At 48.3% G+C, this 21180-nt stretch overlaps 1 protein-coding gene across 9 annotated transcripts in view; it reads right to left on the minus strand.

The window, feature by feature from the left end:
- agrn (agrin) overlaps positions 1-21180 on the minus strand; it is a 540540-nt gene that overhangs the window by 508456 nt on the left and 10904 nt on the right. For all 9 annotated transcript variants that reach the window (XM_085967315.1, XM_085967316.1, XM_085967311.1 and 6 more), the window contains exon 2: positions 13927-14188. In XM_085967315.1, the coding sequence (XP_085823441.1) occupies positions 13927-14188 (262 nt within the window). The remainder of the gene's footprint in view (positions 1-13926; positions 14189-21180) is intronic.

Genomic DNA, 21180 nt, shown 5'->3' on the forward strand with positions numbered 1-21180 from the left:
AATTTTCTCAGCTCTCCCTTGGAAAAGTACCAGCTCACGCTATGGGACAGTTCCACAGATACCAGGAGTTCTCACTTACCTCACCCATGTAGTCATTCCTCATGCGCGAACCTAGATAGCGACATCGCAGCTCGATAGTGCCCCTCACCCGACATCTCATACACACGTGCCACCCAGGGTAATTAGACCAATTTTGGGTTCCAGTAGCTTTCCTGTCGCAGGCCAGGAATTCAACCTGGGTAGCTGTTTCTCTTTAACCTGAATGATTTAGTGCTACCTCTGCATTTGAGGGGAGGGGGGGGGCGAGGGTGTGGAAAAATGGCACCTGTGCCCCACGGTTTCCCTGGCACGGCTTTTGATTACCCACCAGTAGAGCTCTTGTGGCATTGCTCACAGATAGTTCACCGCCCAGCGGGTTGGAAGCTGGGAGTCAGACACGAAGCAATGTATACCTGGGATGGCAGGAATGACACATGAGGAGAGATTGGGTCAATTGGGCTTATATTCGCTGGAGTTTAGAAGAATGAGAGGGGACCTCATTGAAACTTATAAAATTCTAACAGGACTAGACAGACTAGTTGCAGGAAGGATGTTCCTGATGGCGGGGAGTCCAGAACCAGGGGTCACAGTCTAAGGATAAGGGGTAAGCCATTTAGGACAGAGATGAGGAGGAATTTCTTCACCCAGAGAGTGGTGAACCTGTGGAATTCTCTACCACAGAAGGCAGTTGAGGCCAATTCATTAAATATATTCAAGAAGGAGTTAGATATATTTCTTAAGGCTAAAGGGATCAAGGGATATGGGGAGAAAGCAGGGACAGGGTACTGAATTTGGAGGATCAGCCATGATCTCATTAAATGGCGGAGCAGGCTCGAGGGGCCAAATGGCCTACTCCTGCTCCTATCTTCTATGTTTCTATGTTTAAGACGCCGAAGGATGCTGCTGTCTTCATGCGCTGCACGAGTGCACACCATGGGGCCTTCATGGCCACATGTATAAATTTTAAATCCATGATTGCATTAAGTTGCGATTCAGGATTTATCCATCAAATGAGGCAATAGCACTAAATCTCCAGGTCCACCAAAGTCAAAACACATCAAGCCAGTTAAGAAGAAATATTCGGCTGCGTTTCCGAGTCCTTGCACAGGCTGAGGAACCCGGTCTGCCACAAGTCAAGCAACCAATCACCAGTGCACGACACTCCTTTATTCTCCAATCAATGCTCGTGACAAGGCTCAGCGCAACCGAGGGTGTAGAAAAATCTACTCTTATAAGTCTTTGAGGGCTGAACTCCCAGGGCGTGGAGTTCACATAGGCCCATGGGCCACAGGTTAGACACCCCTGGCTTAAGGCTTTCCACACAGACAGCGGTAAAGCAAGCAAGCTTTCCATCCAATTAACCAAAGGATTTGCAGCAAATTCAACTAATCTGTGGTATTGTTCTGCTGCACTGCCGGGGAAACATTTGGAGCAGAGCCCACTTCTAATGCCTGTTCTTCAACAGGGCATGAAATAAGCAGCAGAGCACAGCAACAGAAGTTTTAGACACTATTATTCATTCTGGAGACGTGGCCCAATGATTAAGTGGGTGAAGGCACTGCCGGGTGTGGAGCCGAGCCATACAAAACATCGTTTTCTCTCCATTTCTTCTCAGTGACCCAACTTGGGAGCTTTGCCTCATTTAACAACATCCTAAATGAATTCAACCTGCTGTTGAGTTGGCTGATCTTGGTGAGAGTGTGGCTTTAGGGGTGCGACAATCACTCGGCACCACGTCATTGTGAGGAATGCAAGCCGGGAAGAACCTGCATTTCTTATTCAACTCCTACAAATCTTTAGGCACCTTTCCTAGTCCTTCCTCTTCCAGATATGCTGGTTTTTGCTGCAGTGCGTTCTCACAAGTCATAGGGGGAGAAATTGGGTGAGTAGCGCCACTTGTTAGCGCCTAAAGAGGCAGGCAGTGGCTGTAGTGCCACTGGCTGCGCCGCCCGCGATATTGAGTTGGGCCGATAATGGTGGCATTAGCCTTTTGCGCTGCACCGCCACCGATGACGTCATCGGTGTGCGCAGCACCCCATTCGCGCCTCGTTCACGATATTTGGTTGCGAACGCCGCAGTTGCGCCGTTCGCTACCTGCGCCCGGTTCACGGGGCCTTACTGTGCCGGCAGCAGCGCAAGTTAAGGTGGAGGTGCGGGGCAGCCGCCTTTTTCGGCGGCCGCCTGCCAGCACCTCCGTCCCCGGCCTCCTGACCCCCCCGCCCCCGTGGCATTGCCGGCTGTTTCCCGAGAGCCCGGCACTTCTCCTTGGTGCTGGGCTCGTTTGCCGGCATTCGCGATCGGGGATCGCGCCGTTGCAGGCCCCTCCCCCTTAACAATGGGAGGAAGGCCTGCAGTACCGCAGCGTGCCGTGCCGCAGCATGTGGCGCTGCGATATTCAGTTTCAGCGCCCTAAGGGGCAATGAAACTGAATATCTGACGATCGCTAAAGACTTGAACACTGCGCTAAATCCTGCGCTCAGGCGAACTTGGCGCCTCAACCCAATTTCTAGGCCATAGAGTCATAATGACACAGGACGAGGCCTTTCGAGCCCGTGCTGGCTCTCTGTAGTGAAGTCCAGTCAGTCCCATTCCCCCGCTCTATCCCCGTAGCCCTGCAAGTTTATTTCCCTCAAGTGCCTATCCAGTCTCCCCTTGAAAACATTGAGTGTCTCCGCTTCCACCACTTCCGTTGGCAGTGAGTTACCACTCGCTGCGTAAAAAAGTTTTTCCTCACATCCTCCCCCTGTATCTCCTGCCCAAAACCTTAAGTCTAGTACCTCAACCAAGTGATCCACTCTTGGTGCATGAGCCTAGACTGTGTAGCCAGTCATGGTGAGGAAGGAGGAGCATCACGCTCTAGCCCAAACCCACCCTCACTGATATCCGTAGACATGGGCTTCAGCGCAGCTCGTCGCAATCACCCCGATGTTATTTCCTGAAACACACCAACCCCCACACACCAGACGCAGTTTAGTTTACCCGACAATTTTATTTTATAAATTGGATTCTCACCAAAGTTTGCATTGCAGGACTCGTGGTTAAAACTCCGAAGGCCTTGTGACCATGTATGACAGAAGATAAATCCTATTATAGAAAGGCCGGCTCACACTTTACATTATGTTCCCCCAATCACCATCCATGTCTGGGCACTGCCATCAATATAATTTATACCGCACTGCACTTTAAACATTGGACTGACGTCACGTCTCTGCCAAAGTGCAGGGTAAAGATCAAAATAATATAGCATCCTCATTATTATAAATTACTGGTCAATTCCATTTTCTCCTCCATTTAATTAATTTTGCTACTTAGGAGAAACAAACCCACTGCCAGATTCCTGAGGGCTTTTTTTTTTTTTTTATTCGTTCACGGGATGTGGGCGTCGCTGGCAAGGCCAGCATTTATTGCCCGTCCTTAATTGTCCTTGAGAAGGTGGTGGTGCGCCGCCTTCTTGAATCGCTGCAGTCCGTGCGGTGAAGGTGCTCCCACAGTGCTGTTAGGGAGGGAGTTCCAGGATTTTGACCCAGCGACGATGAAGGAACGGCCGATATATTTCCAAGTCAGGATGGTGTGTGTAACTTGGAGGGGAACTTGGAGGTGGTGGTGTTCCCATGAGCCTGCTGCCCTTGTCCTTCTAGGTGGTAGAGGTCACGGGGCAAATGCACCAAATGGGATGGTAAAGCACAATGGAAACTTGCTCCTTAGTCTGAGTGAAGTGGTGCAAGAACAGTAGTGTCTGCAGGGCAAAAATATGGGTGGGGTGGGAAGAAAAAGGAACACGTGCATTTATATAGCGCCTTTCACCATCTCAGGACGCCCCAAAGCATTTTACAGCCAATGGAGTACTTCTGAAGTGTAGTCACTATTGCCACAAGACTGGAGCTGCTTTCGTGTAAAGCGAGAGCTGTGCCAGCAGCTCTGCTTTCTGACGCATCCATCTCGCCAAGTTGACTCCAACCCAAAAGGTAAGCCCACCAGATGTGTTAAGACCAGCTGTCAGGGAGGGCCAGTGCCAAACAGATTTATCATCAGGTTGTAGCCAGCCGTGCAAGGCTCATGCATTGGAAACTGCTCATGCATTGTCACTGGTCTCCCTTCATGTTAAAAACAGCTAGAGAGAGAGAGAAAAAAAACCGAAAGGGTTTACAGTTGAAATGTTAACTTGTCTTTTCAGACGCACCTGTTGTGTATTTTCCAGGACTTTGCCAGAAGTCATTCCTGGTCAACTGTTCAAAGACCTGCACTGAAACCTGTGTGTACGGGCATCAGTGAGGGTGGGTTTGGGCTAGAGCGTGATGCTCCTCCTTCCTCACCATGGCAGGCTACACTCACAGTCTAGACTCATGCACCAAGAATGGATCACTTGGTTGAGGTATTAGACTTGTGGAACCGCACTGCAGCAACAACCAGCGCCTCTAGGAGAGGGAAAAGGGAAGGTGCCTAAAGATTTGTAAGAGTTTAATAAGAAATGTAGGAATTGCATGCTTTGTTCGATCCATTACTGTTTGTGGACAGCGTCTGGCTCAGCTGTATCAAGCCACCTCCGTCCACTTGAAGGACGGCCTGGCACAGTCAAGGCTCATTATCAAATGACAGCCATCTGGGCAAGATTCCAGAGAACAACAGACAACCGGAGACTCGGAACCCTATCACAGCAAGCAGTCAATGCCTTTAGAGAAGGGGAGTTGAGAAATAGAAGCAGAACTCATTGTTGGGCTAAAAGGAAATGAAAGACTTGCATTTATATAGCGTCTTTCACGGCCACCGGACCTCCCAAAGTGCTTTACAGCCAATGAAGTACTTTTTGAAGTGCAGTCACTGTTCTAATGTGGGAAACACAGCAGCCAATTTGCGCACAGCAAGCTCCCACAAACAGCAATGAGGTAATGACCAGATAATCTGTTTTTGTGATGTTGATTGAGGGATAAATATTGGCCAGGACACCGGGGATAACTCCCCGGCTCGTCTTCCAAATAGTGTCATGGGATCTTTTACGTCCACAAGAGAGCAGACGGGGCCTCGGTTTAACGTCTCATCTGAAAGACGGCACCTCCGACGGTGCAGCACTCCCTCAGCACTGCACTGGAGTGTCAGCCTAGATTGATTGTGATCAAGTCCCTGGAGTGGGACTTGAACCCACAACCTTCTGACTCCAAGGCAAGCATGCTACCAACTGAGCCACAGCTAAAACACCAAGAAAAATCTATGAAGGGAGATGTATGCATATTTTAGGAATATAGCACCATTCTATAGATTACACCAACTGCCAGGGATTCCAATGGGCCTGTTGGCAAGTAGAAACGCATTAGGGAATTTGCGCTGCACATTTCCTGATTGAAGATGATAGCCTATCAACTGAAGAAATGAGTCAACGGGACAGCTTCCCTGAAAATAAATCCATCCAGCTATGCAGCACTGACAAGCCAGAGAAACAAATCCCTCACACCCATTCATAACATTTCATCGAAGTGGCATTGCTTGCATAACCAACAAACAGCAGCACTGTAGCAAGTCAGCCATCAGATAGCAACACAGGACAGATACAGATCGGGGGAGATCAGCTTGGCTCATTCATCCAGAGCTAAGTCTGCCCCAACCACACCTTCAATCAGCTCATCTAGCAACTCAAGGTACTTGCGAAATGGAACTTGTTTGGATTGTGGGGGGGGGGGCTGGTGCCTAAAACCAACCACCCTACCCTGGCAGGAGAATTGCAGATCATATTTCCATTGCTCCAGAATCAGAGAGAGTGGATTTAGCAATGTATGAGGCAGGGAGCCCATGCATGGCTCCATGCTCCTGCAATCCAAACTGCACAAGCCCTAAATGGAGCAGCACATCCCAACATGTCATCTGTGGCTCAGTGGGTAGCACTCGCACCTTTGATATTAGAAGGTTCTGGGATTCAAATCCCACTTCATGAGACTTGAGCACGGAAATCTAGGCTGACACTCCAGTCGAGTGCTGCATTGTCAGAGGTGCCGCCTTTTGGATGAGACGTTAAACCGAGGCCCTGTCTGCTCTCTCTGGTGGTTGTAAAAGGTCCCATGGCACTTCCTTTTCTTTTAAGGTTTTTGCCTCCAGTAGCCGAGTCGAAGTCCACTCTTTGTGTTGATCACTGCGTGAAGAGCTTCCCGATATTGGTGCTAAATTTGCCTTTTGCCAGTTTGAACCTCCTGGCCTGTCACAGGCAAGGATATTCTCCAACTATCACATGGCACGCCAAGCTTTAATCAGCTAACAATATAATCAGGCGTTGTTTGACAATGAGTTTAATGACGTGATTTCACACTGACTGGAAGCTTAAAAAGAAATGCCAGAGCTAAAATAGCACATACGCCAGGTGGCAAATGGTACAAACCGGGATTGGAGCTTCCCTTCCATATCAGTGGTCACTTTGATCATTCTTGGAACATTGCGTTCAATTTTCCATCTCCTTCAAACCAGAACCAGCGTTCAGCAACAAAACCTGAGCCACTTAAAAAAAAAACCACATCAAAAGAAGCCCGTCAAGTGTGAAGTGTTTGCAGGTCATGATACGGGACCTGTGCTAGCTTACCCTTGACACAGATAATCTTATTTTCTTGACGTATTTCAGCTTCACTAATCTATGCTCGTAGCGAGGGTCCCCCACTAAGAATTTGAAGAGTTAAAATTCCTAGGCCCAGAAACTAATCAGGGCTTGGATGATCTCATTTGGTGTTAATGGGATACGCCAACTGAAGCCAGCTCAGTCTTGTTTGGAATAGGAGCATTAAGACTTCATTTGAAGGAAGGTTACGTCCCCTTTCCCCTCCTTCCATAATGGAAAGTCACATGAAGTGACGTAGTTGTAGATTAGGGACTTAACTATTGCAGTAACCGACTGGCATGAGCTGAGGGACAGTTTCCCTGCTAATGAATGCTCCCAATACCCCTGCACACTATTTCATTCATTGAGTATCGGCTATAGCTCAGACTTTACCAGTTAGGGAGCATTGGAACGTAAAATGCTCCTGATTTTGGGGGCGAGGGGAATGCAGAGTTCACTGCCCGCCGTGACCCTGCACCGTACACATCAGAAGGCTCCCGAGTTCCATCGCCAGTCCATGCTCAGTTAACTGCTCTCTACTGTGGCGGAAGTAGGCGGTGCTCTAATTGGTCTCATCTCCCTGGGCTCTGGAGGTAAGAAACTAGGCAGAGATCCCACTCAATATCCAGCAACCCCTGTTGGGAAGGGCATGTGGAGATCAGTGGGTGAAAGCATTGGGCTCATCCGCGAAGCTTGCCATCAGCTCATTGCCTCGGCTCATATCGGGAATTGCTACTTGGGTATCAGAGCTGGTACCAAAGACTTGTAGCCCATACAAGCCACTTTGTTCAGAATAGACAAATGAGGAAATATACAAATATCAGCATTATTAAAGAGGATGCAACAAATCAGCGCTTGCGATAGACAAGGCTTGCATTTCTATAGCGCCTTTCACGACCACCAGACGTCCCAAAGCACTTTACAGCCAATGAAGTACTTTTTTTGAAGTGTAGTCACTGCTGTAATGTAGGAAATACAGCAGACAATTGGTGCACAGCAAGCTCCCACAAACAGCAATGTGATAATGACCAGGTAATCTGTTTTAGTGATAAATACTGGCCAGGACACCGGGGAGAACAACCCTACTCTTCCTGGAAATAGTGCAACAGGAACTTTTACATCCACCGGAGAGAGCAGGCGGGGTCTCGGTTTAACATCTCAGTTGAAAGACGGCACCTCCGACAGTGCGGCACTCCCTCAGTACTGCACTGGAGTGTCAGCCTAGATCTATGTGCTCAAGTCGCTGGAGTGGGACTTGAACCCACAGCCTTCTAACATCAAGAGGGAGAGTGCTACCAACTGAGCCATGGCTGACACAGTAATTGTGCACAGGCTATAACTCAAGCACCAACTGGAACACTCCTAATGCAGCACAGGCTGGTATTGGAACTAGAGAACCCTTCCGGCTCAGTACCAAAGCGGGTAGTGTATTACCAACCTCACCCTCCAAAAATCCAACACAATAGTCTATTGTCTACTAAACAGCAAAGCTAGAGCTGTAGCCTGCATACAATGAGCGAATAAGCAGGGGCACTGGAGCTCAAAGACTTCAGGCATTAGAAGAGAAACTTGGTCCCTCAGCATCTGGAAGTGAACACGTGTGCAATAATGCCCTCTGAGCATAGTGGCATCTGCAATCTTTGGATCAATAGTTAAGCCGCCAATATACAGCATTGGCACATGGAGAGGAAAGTATTGGGAAGGGGTCTCTGCACAAGTCTAAATCTAAAGCGTCAGCTCAATTCAGTCAGCAACACTCTGGTCTGAGTCAGAAGGCTGTGGCTCCCGAGCCCTACTACAGCACTCAAGCGCATGACCTTGGCCAACAGCGGACTGCTTCAATTATCCGAGGCGCCATTAAACCAAGGCTCTGCCTTCCTGTTCCAGTGAACATAATGTGGTAAACCACTGTCGTTCACTGTGTTCACTATTGTTGTTGTTGTTGTTGTTGTCGTTCACTCTTGTTTCACTGTTATACCTGACTATGCCTCAGCTGACTCCGCCCTTGGCTACCTGGTATAAGGACGGCTGCACGGCAGCTCTCTGCCATTCGGGCGTCCACTAGAGGCATAGTCCTGATCTGTTTGTAGTTGCATTCAGTAGTTAATAAAAGCCTGTTGTTCTGAACTCTACTCTGCCTTTTATTAGAATCGATAGCGCATCACATAAAAGATCCCACGGCACTATTCAAATAGCAGGGAGCAGTCTTGGCCAATGCTCCTCCCTCTGCCAATACCGCACACAAGAACAGTAACAACAACAACTTGTATTTATATAGCGCCTTTAACGTAGTAAAACGTCCCAAGGCGCTTCACAGGAGTATTAAAAGACAAAACATTTGACACCGAGCCACATGAGGAGAAATTAGGGCAGGTGACCAAAAGCTTGGTCAAAGAGGTAGGTTTTAAGCAGTGTCTTAAAGGATGAAAGAGAGGTAGAGAGGCGGAGAGGTTTAGCCAGGGAATTCCAGAGCTTCGGGCCCAGGCAACAGAAGGCACGGCCACCAATGGTGGAGCGATTATAATCAGGGATGCTCAAGAGGGCAGAATTAGAGGAGCGCAGATATCGTGGGGGGGTTGTAGAGCTGGAGGAGATTACAGAGATAGGAAAGGGCGAGGCCATGGAGGGATTTGAAAACAAGGATGAGAATTCTGAAATTGAGGCGTTGTTTAACCGGGAGCCAATGTCGGTCAGCGAGCACCAATGTTGGTGTGAGTTAGGACACGGACAACCAAGTTTTGGATCACCTCAAGTTTACGTAGTGTGGAATGTGGGAGGCCAGCCAGGAGTGCGTTGGAATAGTCAAGTCTAACAGCTCATTCATCTCATTTCTTGTCTGTGGGACCTTAATGTGCGCAAATGAGCTGTTGCATATGCTTACATAACAACAGTGACTGCACTTCAAAGTGTTTCATTGGCTGTGAAGTGCTTGGGGATATCCCATATGATGCTATATAAACACAAGTTCTTCCTTTGCATCCGTCATATTTCATGTTACAGAACCTCCGAGACAATTGCTCAACAAACCTAGTCAGAGAAGCAGCTTGCAAACCAAACAGCACTCACAATACGAACTAATCTGGGTCACGGCGCAGGAGAAAAATGGACCAATATTGCAAATGACGTTACTTTGTAAAACAAAAATCAGAAAGATGGCTACACAGAATACTAGCACTGGGTACAAAATGGTCAATACTGTAACTGAAGTGCTGCACTGCAAACCCACCCACTACAGAGCTCCTTCAGACAAGTTTCTGAGTAAAGTGAGCCATGAGATATGATGGATGGAAGGAAGGACTTGTCTTTATATAGCACCATTGTAGTTTTGTGCCGTACAGACTGGTTGGTGCCAGGTACTATCCCCAGTCTATGCTGATTTAGTGAACCAAGGGGAGTTGTAATTATATAGCATCAGTCTCGGCTCAGTGGGCAGCACTCTCACCCCTGAGTAAAGAGGTCATGGGTTCACAGTCCCACTCCAACCACTAGCACATTATCTAGGCTTACACTTGGTTGGAGGTGCCGTCTTTCAGATGAGACATTAAACCGAGGCCCCCTTCTGCTCTCTCAGGTGGATGTAAAAGATCCCACGGCACTATCTTGAAGAAGAGCAGGGGAGTTCTCCCCAGTGTCCTGGCCAATATTTATCCCTCAATCAACATCACTAAAAAACAGGCAGACAGTTCCCTGATTCAACAGCTCACCCAGTAGACAGAAGCTCCACCAGTGCAGCGGAGCCCTCAGTACTGCGCTGAATTAGAGCCATCCTTTGTTCCTTGAATATCTCTCAATCTCTCCTGCTTTCTATCCTATCTCTGACCTTCCCTTTTGTTCTTTTTCCCCTCCCCTTTTCCCCAGCCCCCACTTGCTTTAAAATCTATCCCGTTTCCTGCTTTTTTCCCCAGTTCTGACGAAGGGTCTTCGACCTGAAACGTTAACTCTGTTTCTCTCTCCACGGATGCTGCCCTGGCCTGCTGAGTTTCTCCAGCGTTTTCTGTTGTTGTTTCGGATTTCCAGCATCCGCAGTATTTTGCTATCGTATTACTGCGCTGAATTCGCTTCAGTGCCCTCGGGGCACAGGAGACGGGACAAGAAGAAAGATCTAACAGCGCGGTTCTCAGTCGTGTTTGCTCTCTAATGGTTCTTGCTGAAAAGCAAGTTACCTCCAAGCAGAGATCAGGGGAGGACAGAATCAGCCATGCCCTCGCACCGTCAAATAGCCTCATTCTCCAGACTCACGAGGAAGGGACACCATAACCCTAGTAAGAACCAGAGCCTTCAGGAAAGGAGAGGAGAAAAGAAAGCGACCAACTATATATATTTTGTTTTTAAATTAGGCAGCAATGGAGGGCAATAAATAGCAACAAAGTTCACAGCAACGTGCAGAGTCTTTGTGATATCATCTGAACTTTTTAACTGGGTTACTGCTTTGTGACTTTCTCTCATTTAATATACAGAAATAATCAGGTCCTTTCAATTTTCTTTTATAAAAGGGTTTGAAAGAAATATGAATTTATCATAATCCAAATCTTATGACAGGTAAAGATTTACTTCATATAATTCAGACCCGTTTTTAATGTGTACAATTACAGCTTGGAGTCGGAGCAGAAAATTAAATTGCAGCCTTTTAAAAAAAAATATATACTATGATCAGTCTCAATTCTAAAGGCATTTCTTGCAGCTTTCGCAGTTAATTGCAGTAATCTCCAGTACATCAGTCGTGATGCCAATGTTACAGAATACATCTTTGGCTGTTTGATCTGTCCACCTTCAATTCAAAAGATCCCAATTATATTCACTAGAACCAGAAGTTCTCATGTAATTGGATTGGATTGTTCTAACCAAGCGGTGTCATTTTTAGAACAGGCGCAAACAACAACAGCTTAATTTCAAGATTAGTTTTTGTCTTTATTTCTCTCCCCCCCTCCCCACTCCAGCTTCTCCTCTCTTTGCGTGCAACCAAAACAAGTTAACAAATAAACTGTAACTAAAATCCAATAACCCTTTAAATAAACCTTAACCAATCAAATTAAAATTTGGTTGTTTAAACTAATTATGCACTCCAGTCCCCGCGGCGCCCACCGGTCACGAAAAAGCTCGAGCGCGCCGGTGGACACCGCGTGCTCCATCTCTAGGGCCACCCGGGCGCGAACATGGCCACGGAAGAGGGGGAGGCAATCCGGTCGGACGACCCCCTCCACTCCAGCTTCTATCCCTGTCCTCTTTTTGTATAAACCAAAAACAGACATTAAACAAATAAACTGTAACAAAAAGTCCAATAACCCTTAAACAAAACTTAACCAATCAAATTAAAATTTGGTTATTTAAACCGACTATGCACTCCAGTCCCCGCGGCGCCCACCGGTCACGAAAGAGCTCGAGCTCGCCGGCGGACACCGCGTGCTCCATCTCTAGGGCCACCCGGGCGCGAACATGGCCACGGAAGAGGGGGAGGCAATCCGGTCGGACGACCCCCTCCACTCCAGCTTCTATCCCTGTCCTCTTTTTGTATAAACCAAAAACAGACATTAAACAAATAAACTGTAACAAAAAGTCCAATAACCCTTAAACAAAACTTAACCAATCAAATTAAAATTTGGTTATTTAAACCGACTATGCACTCCAGTCCCCGCGGCGCCCACCGGTCACGAAAGAGCTCGAGCTCGCCGGCGGACACCGCGTGCTCCATCTCTAGGGCCACCCGGGCGCGAACATGGCCACGGAAGAGGGGGAGGCAATCCGGTCGGACGACCCCCTCCACTCCAGCTTCTATCCCTGTGGTGATTATTCCTTGATTAGTAAAAGTATTGTGATTCGTTGTTTGTTAACTGCCTTGGGATATGTGTTGTAATCTCATTGGTAGTTGATGATCACATGATGTGTTGTGGCTACCTTAAATTCAGTCCTTTTCTAGCTTTAGTTGGGACTGGATGTAGAAAGATATGCTGCCGATTTTAAAGTTAATAAAGCCTAACTTTGGAAGGCAAATCTATTCTTTATTTCAATCCCTATTATTCCCTCCTCTTGCTCTGGTACATCTCCACAAGTGCTGGAAAGCCTCTCATATCCCACCCAAGTGGCCATTCTGTGTGTGTGAGCTTAGACACGGACCCCCAGCAGGCGCTACAGACGGAGGAACGATGGACAGTTCCGTTCTCGCCTGACTTCCACGCAGGTTGAATTTTCAGCTGGGGTCAATGGATAGCAATCAGAAACAAGAAACCTGACAGATGTACCCCCCTTCCCTAGAAAAAACACTAAGGCCAATTATCGCCGGTGTCAGCTTAGCTCAGTTGGTAGCACTCTTGCCGCCAAGTCATCTTCAAACCCCCCACCGCCGCCCCCCCAACATCCTCCAGGACTTGGGTACATAAAATACAAGGACAATTCTTCAGTACTGAGGGAGTGCTGAATTGTCAAGAGGTGTCAACCTTTGGATAAAACATTAAATTCGAAGTTTGAAGATGAGCAGAGAGTTCTTCTGCTGTCCTGGCCAACACTCTCTCCTCTCCCCCCCACCCCCCCCCCCTCAAATACCATCAACAACAGATTAACTGGAGGCTTATCTTATTACTGCGAGTTAGGACCTTGCTGTGTGCAAATTGGCTACAGCATTGGCCAACATAACAAAATGGTGGCTTCAAATGTAATTTAAAATGCATCGAGAGGGATTGACATAAGAAAACTACTAGGCACTTGGTCTAAGTGTTAAGCAAAGCTTTAATCAACTGTTTTACAACATGGAGGTCTAGTTGTGTCCTTCACTAGTTCCTGCTAAGAATGTCCTGCGCAAGCTGGACCCGTGCCTGAGTATTTATACTCTCCCTGGACAGCGCCACGCGCAGGCCGCTCAGTATTATTTCATGAGTCTTTCTTTTATGAATGACTGATTCATGTCAGGGGTGTTTACAGCACTTCACGGGCAGGAGTAGGAGCATGACTACTGATTCCAGCACCTCTAGGCTACAGGGGAGAAATTTCAAGTTTCCTACGTCTGGTCCCTAGCCAGTTTTGGAGAACGCACCTGTGGGGATTTAAGATAAAGATATGATCAAACCCAGCTGCAAAATCCTCCACATTGGAACTACCTGCCAAGATTCAGCATTAAAGCTTGTGATTGACATTACTTTTAACGTCAGCGGTAATCCATTTACATTAAACTGAAGTAATACCTCGCTTGAAGGGGGCGCTTGCGCCAAGATATCAGGAGGCGTCCTGTGAGTCAGTAATCCAACATCTAGAGAGAAGGGGAGGGGCAAAAACCAAAACAGCACGAGTTAAAAAAATAAAAAACAAACACATAAACAAGTCCAAACCTTCCACACAGTTCTCCACCTCCTCCAGGTTTCGCAGAGTAATCCTCATGAGGCTCGAGCTGAGCATCAGCTCGTTTTTGTGAGCCGGCCACATGGACTTGGGCGCCAGGTTGACGAAGAAAATCCGAGTGTCACCCGTGGAAACTTGGTTGTCGCAGATTAAGGGATCACCGAAGCCGCAGATCATCACTTTATTCCCATCATCCACGAGGATCTCATTCCTCACCGTCTCTCGGCCTTTCAGGTACCTCCAGACACGCACCTTCAACGCACAACAGAATACAAGTTAATACCGAGCAGTCAGTGCAAGAGTCAGATAGCCACGTAAGCCATTCAAGTTCATAGTGCATTCAGGGACCACCCTGAGCTCAGCGGGCAGCACTCTCTCGCCTCGGAGTCAGAAGGTTGTGGGTTCAGGCCCCACTCCAGACACTTGAGCACATAAATCTAGGCTGACACTCCAGTGCAGTGCGGAGGGAGTGCGGCACTGTCGGAGGTGCCGTCTTTCGGATGAGACTTTAAACCGAGGCCCCGTCTGCCCTCTCAGGTGGACATAAATGATTCCACGGCACTATTCGAGGATGAGCAGCTGGTGCGGGCGATGGGTGGCGGTGGGGGGGGGATTCTCCCCGGAGTCCTGTCCAATATTTATCTCAGATTATCTGGTCATTATCACATTGCTGTTTCTGGGAGCTTGCTGTGTGCGAATTGGCTGCCGCGTTTCCGACATTACAACAGTGACTACACTTCACAAAGTACTTCATTGGCTGCAAACCCTTTTGGGGCATCCCGAAGTCCTGAAAGGCGCTATAGAAATGCAAGTCTTTCTTTATTTTCCTTTAACATAGAAACATAGAAAGATAGGAGCAGGAGTAGGCCATTCGGCCCCTCGAGCCTGCTCCGCCATTTAATGAGATCATGGCTGATCATCCAAATTCAGTAACCTGTCCCTGCTTTCTCCCCATATCCCTTGATCCCTTTAGCCTCTTACTATGTTAAGGCTGCAATATCTGATTGGCAATAAACTGTTGTTAAATTGCTTGTTCTTGATATAAAAATGTGGTTTTATTATCTGGTCAAAGCCAGCAGCTCGTCTCTTCCTTTGATACTAGATCCTTTAGGACTTGTCACTGGCCTCTTCATTTTTACCAATGTTCAGGCATTCTGCTTCGGTTCCTTGCTTCACCAGACACCAGCTGAGATTGTGCCTGCCTAAATATTCACCTTCTACTGCTCTATGGCCAGTACCCACCTGTACATCAGTTGGTATAATTTCCACCCCAGTTACTGCCCTCTATTCCCTCAGGACTCTCAATGCTAAATATTCAATCTTGTTCGACATCACCACTCGTCACCTAGATTTACTCACGCAGTTACTGCAGTAATGGCTCACTGGCTTGTTACTACCACTCGTGACTTTGACAGACATCCTACAAGAAAGACCTCTTTCTCCCGTGCAGATCGTTGGGTCTTCGCATGCCTGCTGCTCACAATGCTCTTTCTGCGCCTCGCAATGTTTGAAGTAAAACGCACCAGCCAGCGTGGTACCGAGCCATACAGACCAGGCAGGTCCCAGGTTTGATCGGATCTCGGCCGATCTCGGTCAGGGCTGCGAGTACTATAGACACCCTCCGTTTTTCCAAGTTAGAGAACGGAGCAGGAACTCACTTGGTGCCCAACGAGTGCTGCTGGAAAGGACTTGTGCAGAAACATCAGGATCACACTTGGCTTTAGAGGCCCTCCACCCCAGAATAGCCAGTGACCGAGATGGTAAACTTTCCTCTTCAGAGCTTTGGTGCAAGAATTTGGTGGGACCCAAAGGGCAGGATTTTCATTGGGCCGTGGAGGCGGGATTGGAGGCGTGTGGGGGGTTAAAATCTCAAAATCGGGGGGGGGGGGGCACAAACCCATCCCGCCCCCATGCCAGTTTCAAAGGTGGCAGATACTCGACCTGTGCTGGGACCCGCCTCCCCGAGGCGGGAAGGGGATTAGTGCCAATTAACTGTTTGTTAACAGGTAGTTTTTAGCCTAGTCCCTATTTTTATTGAAGTGTGGGATTCCCGACGGCTCCAAACCACGCCAAGTTAGCGAGATGGACCGTTGGGCTGAAGGGCTTGGAGGGTTCGAGATGTCCGGTGTTCAGGTGAGTGATGGGTGCATGAGTGCAAAGGTAAGTGTGTTTGGTGCGTGTAAAGTGTTTAAAGAAGTTTTAATTACCTTTACAGCCTTCCTTCCTTCAGGTCTCGAGAGTCCCTCATCTCAGAAAGCAGAAGGGCCGCGAGCTGTCAAAAGTTGCAGCATTCAGCTTTCTGTTCTGGAGACATCTCTAAATCAGCCTGAGAGGAAGGAATTAACTTAGAGTATAGATTGTCAGTGTTTGACAGCTTCAAACAGCTGTCAAACGCTGATATTTCATCTGTCAAAAGCTCTTGACAGATGAAATGTCAATCTGTGACGTCACCTGTTGCTGGGTGGCCCTTAATTGGCCTGCTGAGCCCGCTGGGCGGGCTCAACAAGGTCAATCAAGTGAAAATCACGTGGGTTGGCCACAACTCGATGGAGGCGGGACTACAACCCCGAAAGTTGTAGTCCCGCCTCCATCACGCCTCCAGTATCAAAATCCAGCCCACAGTGTGTGTCACAAACTACACATCATTTACCTTCCATTAACATTTATTGGAGGAAAGAAATTGCCATGTCTACGAGTTTGCACTGAGTGCTTATGCCCCAGCAAGCTTGCTCCCCAAGCCCCCTTCAGAGGGAGATCCATCCCTCAACGTCTAGGCTAACACCCAGAGAATGGTCATTTGGGTGACGCGCTGGAAGATTGTCAGCACCCACACTCAAAGTCAGTGCCTTCAAGAAAGGAAGAAAAACCAATGTTGCTTTTGGCCCGAATTCCATTTAGATCAAGCCAACCCCTGCCCCCCCTCCCCACTCCCCCTGGCCCCGCTCCCCTTCCTAATCTTCTGGGTTCACGTTAAACAATGAATCACACATGAAAGCAATTTCATCCGAGCGACAGTGCGGCACAAGCATGTCAGGATAACATCGCACCACTGTTTATACGAGGGAGAGGCAAAGAGAAGAGGAAACCACAGTTTGTGCGTCACCAGGCAAAGATATGTTTGATCCAAGCAAAACACCTCTGGCAAATTGGAAGAGCTATTTTAAAAGAAAAAAGCACATCTATATTAGCACCTTTCATGTCCTCAGGATGTCCCGGGGCGCTTCAGATTCAATTAATTAATTTTGAAGTGCACTTGTTATGTTGTAAGCAAATACGGCAGCCAATTTGGCAAAGCAAGCTCCCAACAACAGCAACTGAGACAAGCGGCAACTTAAAAAAAATCGGTGTTGGTGGTGTCGGCCAGGACACCGGAAAGAACTCCCTGCCCTTCTTCAAACAGTGCCGTGGGATCCTCAACATCCACCCGAGGAGGCAGACGGGGCCTCGGTTTACCGTGCCATCTGAAAGAAGGCACCTGCCACAATGCACACTCCCTCAGTGCTGCACGGGAGTGCCCAGAGTATGTGCCAGAGTCCTCGAGAGCGGCTTGAACCCACAACCCTGCGACTGGAGAGAGAAAGTGCTACCGGCTGAGCCAGAGTGACATTTAAGTCCCAAGTCTGGATGAAGAAGGCCAAAAGGAGAGATCCGCCTATTTATAGTCAATGAGCAGAATATATAGCCCTAGAGGACACAGGTGACAGACATTTCCTCCCATTTCCTGGACTGTTATAATTTAGTACAGACAACAACAGCAGCAACTGGCATTTATATAGCACCTTTACTATAGTAAAGCGTCCCAAGGCGCTTCACAGGATCGTTATCAAACAGAATTTGACACAGAGCCACATAAGGAGATACAGGTACAACCCCGGTAATCCGGCACCCTCGGGACCAGGCCTGTGCCAGACCACTGAAAATTCCGAACCACTGAAGGTGTCGAAAGTCACCACAAACACCACCACCACCTGCTCCTCCTCTTCCTGCTGCTGCCCTCCCTGTGTCGCCGCCGACCCCACCGCCCACGGGCGGCTCGGGCTCGATCGCTCCGCCGAGCCGTCGGTGATGTTGGTGGGCCGATGAAAACCGGGAATGCACAAGAGGCCAGAATTGGAGGAGCGCCGAGATCGTGAAAGGTTGTGGGGCTGGAGGAGGTTGTAGAGATAGGGAGGGGGTGAAGCCATGGAGGGATTTGAAAACAAGGATGAGAATTTTAAAATCGAGTGATTGCCGGACCGGGAGACAATATAGGTTAGCGCGTGCAGACTCATGGGAATGGTGGCAGGACAATACATAAAGGCACAGTGCCCACCTCGTGTGTGGCTTGGTGCTGCCATATTATACAGTTGCCAGTGAAGGTTGCCCCGACTCCAGTGGCAGTGAACTGAGGTGGCACCAGTGTCTCTGGTGGCAGGAAGATCAATCTTGAGTAGCAATGTCTTCCCCATCCCACCACCCCCCAATGCTGCTGGTACCAATGAAAGAGACTAATAGCCCATTAACACTGCAAAACCGCTTGCAGTGAAAACTGCTCTGCAATCTGAGCTGGCTCTCTGAGTTCCAAATCCATCCCCTTTACTCCAAGTTGGAATTAGAGCCCCACTGCAATGTGAAAGTCACTCAGACGGAAGTGTCATTCGACCACAGAAGGCATCACTCACAAATCCTAATCCTGCCCTCGCCCACAGGCATTTTCAGTGGAAGCCACTGTGCGAGTGATCAGGAGTAGATTCTGAGGAAGGAGCCAGACCCAAAACTCGACTGTTCTCTGCACAGATGCCACCTGACCTGCTGAGCATTTTTGGGGGGGCGGTGGGGGGTTTGTTTCAGGAGTGGGAACCCCAGTACCCCTTTCCTTTCCCTGGTCCAAGGTTGCAAGGCCAGTTCGGTTGTTGCAGCCCAGATTCTTTCCCGGCTAAACACAGCCAGCAGCACCGACAGCGAGCCACAGCCTAGGGTCCCTTCTCAAAATCAGAGAGGCTCAACTTACACCCACCCACCACCTTTACCAGAATTGCACAGGAGTTGACCTTTAAAGATGCAATAAATTTGAGAAATGGGCAGAAACGTTCCATAGGACCTGGGTTTGTTTCAAAGCTGGCTTTATCCCGGCTCCACTCTGTAGCATCAGAAAGCTTTCTCCCCCCCCCACCTCCCCAACGTATTGTCTGTGCCCCTGAATCTTTGCTGGGATGTCGTTGCTATGGCTGCAGCTAATGCGCACGTCTGATGAGGGAGAGTTGTGCAGCTGTTTGTGGGAGAGGAAAATTCCTCGCGTTACCTGCGGGAAATGAGTTCCAGTTGTGTCAGCTCACTAACGCGATAAATTCCAGATCTGCTGCAGGTGAGAACCATTCATCAGATTGTGAAACAGGCCACATACGTTGTTCAACAGGTCAGGCTGCCATTCCTCACATGTAGAACGTTAACTCAGCCCAGTCGCAGGAATGACGTATGAGGAGAGATTGGGTCGATTGGGCTTGTACTCGCTGGAATTTAGAAGAATGAGAGGTGATCGCATTGAAACTTATAAAATTCTGACAGGACTGGACAGACTAGACACAGGAAGGATGTTCCCGATGGTCGGGGAGTCCAGAACCAGGGGACACAGTCTAAGGATAAAGGGTAAGCCATTTAGGACAGAAATGAGGAGGAATTTCTTCACCCAGAGAGTGGTGAACCTGTGGAACTCTCTACCACAGAGGGCGGTGGAGGCCAGTTCATTAAATATATTCAAGAAGGAGTTGGATATATTTCTTAAGGCTAAAGGGATCAAGGGATATGGGGAGAAAGCAGGGACCGGGTACTGAATTTGGATGATCAGCCATGATCGAATTGAATGGCGGAGCAGGCTCAAGGGGCCGAATGGCCTACTCCTGCTCCTATCTTCTATGTTTCTCTCTGTTCTGAGCAGTCAGTCTCAGTTCAGAAACCCAACAGTGGAGGCAAAAGAGAAAGCCAAGCTTTCATCTCAATAATAGAACAAGGTGAATTTACTTTCAATCTGTCTGGTTTTTAAAACGGAGTTACTGCAATGTAAAAGTGTTAAAAACATGGTAAAGATGAATATTATAGACATGGCAATGCAGAATGAGGTCATTTGGCCCATCGTGCCTATGCCAGTTCCAGCCTTTTCCTCAAACTCCATTTGCCTGCCCATTCCCCGCATCTCTTTATATCCTTCCTTTTCAAATACTTATCCTGTTCCCTTTTAAATAATGTTTAGTCTCTGCCTCAACAGCCACTTGTCTTAAAGCATTTCAAGTCCCAATAACCCTCTGCGTCGTGCTTTTAAGTAGTCTCACTACACTCCTATTCCATCTCGCCCAAAATCACCGACTCACGCTGCAGTACAATTCCATGGACAGTATGGAGTCAAAGTTAACGCTCTTCACGCTCGAGCCTAGAATGTCAGCGGGTTACTTGATGACAGAGGGCTTCAACAGGGAAGCCTCATCCTGTCCTCACCCAACTTTTGAGCAAAGGCGCTGGATAGTGGTCAATAGCAGAAGCACTGAGTGATGCTTTCCCTACTCAGGCCAAGGATAATAAGAGCAACTGTGGCTCCTTTCATCCCTCCCTCCACAATTACCGAGATCGGCAAACTCCGGACAGACCGGGACAGCCCCAGGTTATTTCCCGGTCTGTCCGGAGTTTGCCGATCTCGGTAATAACCTGGGGCTGTCCCGGTCTGGGCTCCTCAGTGCCAACTGAATATCCGCCAAGCTTTCTTGAAGAAAAACCTTTTAGGAGTGCTTGTAGATTGGTTTCAAACACCGTCCATGAGAGTGCAGCGTCCAGTCATAAAAGCAAGACTTGCATTGAGATAGCGCCTTCCACAACCTCAGGACATCCCAAAGCACTTTACAAGTCAATTAAGTACTTTTCCAGAATAGTTACTGTTGTAATGTAGGAAATGCGGTAGCCAATTTGCGCACAGAAAGGTCCCACAAACAGCAATGAGATAAATGACCAGATAATCTGTTTTAGTGATAGTGGTTGAGGGATAAATATTGGCCAGGACACTAGGGAGAGTTCCCCTGCTCTTCAAATAGTGGCGTGGGATCTTTTACGTCTACCTGATATGGCAGACGGAGCCTCGGTTTAATATGTCATCCTTAAGACAGCAACTCCAACAGTGCAGCACTCCTTCAGTACGGCACTGAGGTGTCAGCCTGGATTATGTGCTCAAGTCTCTGGAGTGGGGCTTGAACCCAACACCTTCTTACCATCCTCCTTACATG

The sequence above is a fragment of the Somniosus microcephalus genome, chromosome 25, assembly GCF_052327205.1.
Source record: "Somniosus microcephalus isolate GS21.2 chromosome 25, FLI_Smic_1.0, whole genome shotgun sequence".
Lineage (NCBI taxonomy): Eukaryota > Metazoa > Chordata > Chondrichthyes > Squaliformes > Somniosidae > Somniosus > Somniosus microcephalus.